Genomic DNA, 2,036 nt, shown 5'->3' with positions numbered 1-2,036 from the left:
ACGTGCTTAACGTGCCGCTTCTCTGGGCAGCAAGCGCAACCTGCAGTTATACAATAAAACAGCAGCCGCCTGAAAAGATAAAGTATATACAAATAAATTAAATACAGTTTAAGTTTGATTTCTGTGCAAATGCCAGAAATTGCACAGTGCAAGGGTGAAACCCTTTTTCCAGCTACTGAGTTTGTATTGCTTGATATTGTTGCAACTATAATAAAGCTACATTTCAAAGAGAAAAGTTTCGTTTTCCAGTGTTTCAAAGAATATTATAAAAATAAAAAAGCACTCTGTTAAAGTGCATGAAGAATATTTTTTAAAAATCGGATTCATTTGTGGTTAATCACGAGTCAGCTACAAACACTCGTCAGATTAAAAGAGATTAAACACTTTACGATATATACATCCTTAATAAGCACATTTCTACTAACATGACGTCTCATTATTATTATTCTAGATGCAAAGCATAAATTCACTGCAACAAAAGGAATTTTAGTGAGACATTTACACAGTAAAAAACAACCACATCCTAAAAGTTGGAACTCACGTTTTATTGGGTATACAAGAAAAATAAAGTCTGTGTCACTATTTGTTATTTTTTAATTGTAAACATTGATGTGACTTAATTTTTTCAGATAAAAAGTTGCGTATTTCTTTTGACTGGACACCATAAACAATAGTGTTGAGGCTTCCAGGTATGATAAAAAACAGAATGGTGAGGATTTTTCTGTAATATGAGTACTGCGGAAATCGATGCAGAGCAATAACACTAAATCCACTGAACGACAAAACCAGGTAGACAACCAGGTGAGTGCTGCAGGTTTTCAGGGCTTTTTTCTTCATTGATTTGTTCTTACTGGTCAGACATATCACAGCAATCTTCCCGTAGGTTAGAACAATGGAGCCGACCGATGCTGCCAGCAGCAGCACGGTGTAAAAGAGGCCATAGATGTTATTGATCTCCACACTTTCACAGGAGAGCTTAAACAATGAGGCGTTGTCACACAACGGGCTTGAGACAAAAGTCCTGCATCTGTTGAGCCTGACAGAGAGTCCGATCAGAACCGAAACAAACAAGAAGGGAACGCCCCAGGCGGTAACCGTGAGCTTCACCAGCATCCTGCTGGTCATAATCGCAGAGTAACGCAGAGGGTTGCAGATGGCAACGTATCTGTCAAAGGCCATGATCATCAGCAGCGTGTGGGAAGTGCTGCTCACCCACTGATTCAGAAACGCCTGAACCACACACTCATAGTAGCTGATGAGGCGCTCAGATGGAGGCCTCAAAATATCCACCAGCAGGCGAGGAAAGACTTCTGTAACTGCAATGATGTCGCTGACTGTCAGGCTGCAAAACAGAATGTACATGGGCTGGTGAAGGCTCTTCTCAATAATGATTAGAATCAAAAAACCCAAGTTAAGAGTCATAGTAAAAATATAGAAAGCTAGGAACAAGAAAAAGGCGATGTACACAACATCCTTTGTGAAATCTATGCCCTCCAGCTGGAGCATAAAACTGTTGTAGGTGACGTTTTCCATCAGTCTGAAAAACAAAAGCTGAAACCAGTAAGTCACAACACAGTAACAAAAGTCTTATCATAGAATCAATAAAAATAAATAACAGTAACAGGCAGCGCATGGAGAGGAGCGTGGTATCTGTGGGAAAATTTTACCATCTGTCAGCAGCAATGCTCCTGTTGGTAGATATAGTTTATCTTTGGATGGGTGTGCTTACGGTTGCATGCTAACTGATGTAATGTTAAGAAATCCATGTTGTGACTACAACTGTCTCAAAGGGGTTTGTCTTTGGAAAGGTTTCTTCTTCACACTTTAATTTGTACATCAGGTAATACTTCATTACCTAATGTAATGTACGTAATGTCAGTCTTATGCATGTAATGCATAAGACTGACATGACACTGTCATAAACATGACATAACACCTGTCATGAACTTGAATAATTCTTCATAAATATTTATGACTGTTGTCATAAAGTGTCATTTGGTAAATAATGACATTTTGAAAGCAAATTTGGCATTTGG

General features: G+C 38.7%; 1 protein-coding gene across 1 annotated transcript; it reads right to left on the bottom strand.

The window, feature by feature from the left end:
* Positions 1 to 413: 413 nt before the first annotated feature.
* On the bottom strand, positions 414 to 1,536 carry LOC114153440 (olfactory receptor 146-like). The gene has a single exon (XM_028031991.1). The coding sequence runs from the start codon at positions 1,531 to 1,533 to the stop codon at positions 580 to 582; it is 954 nt and encodes a 317-aa protein (XP_027887792.1). The 5' UTR covers positions 1,534 to 1,536; the 3' UTR covers positions 414 to 579.
* Positions 1,537 to 2,036: the final 500 nt, after the last annotated feature.

Source organism: Xiphophorus couchianus, chromosome 11, assembly GCF_001444195.1.
Source record: "Xiphophorus couchianus chromosome 11, X_couchianus-1.0, whole genome shotgun sequence".
Taxonomy (NCBI): Eukaryota; Metazoa; Chordata; class Actinopteri; order Cyprinodontiformes; family Poeciliidae; genus Xiphophorus; species Xiphophorus couchianus.
Note: the sequence above shows the minus strand (reverse complement) of the source record. Positions and strands in the feature narration are given on the sequence as shown.

What these genes read in the sequence shown, in the direction of transcription:
- LOC114153440 (XM_028031991.1), bottom strand. Translation starts at nt 1,533, where the DNA reads ATGGAAAACGTCACCTACAACAGTTTTATGCTCCAGCTGGAGGGCATA.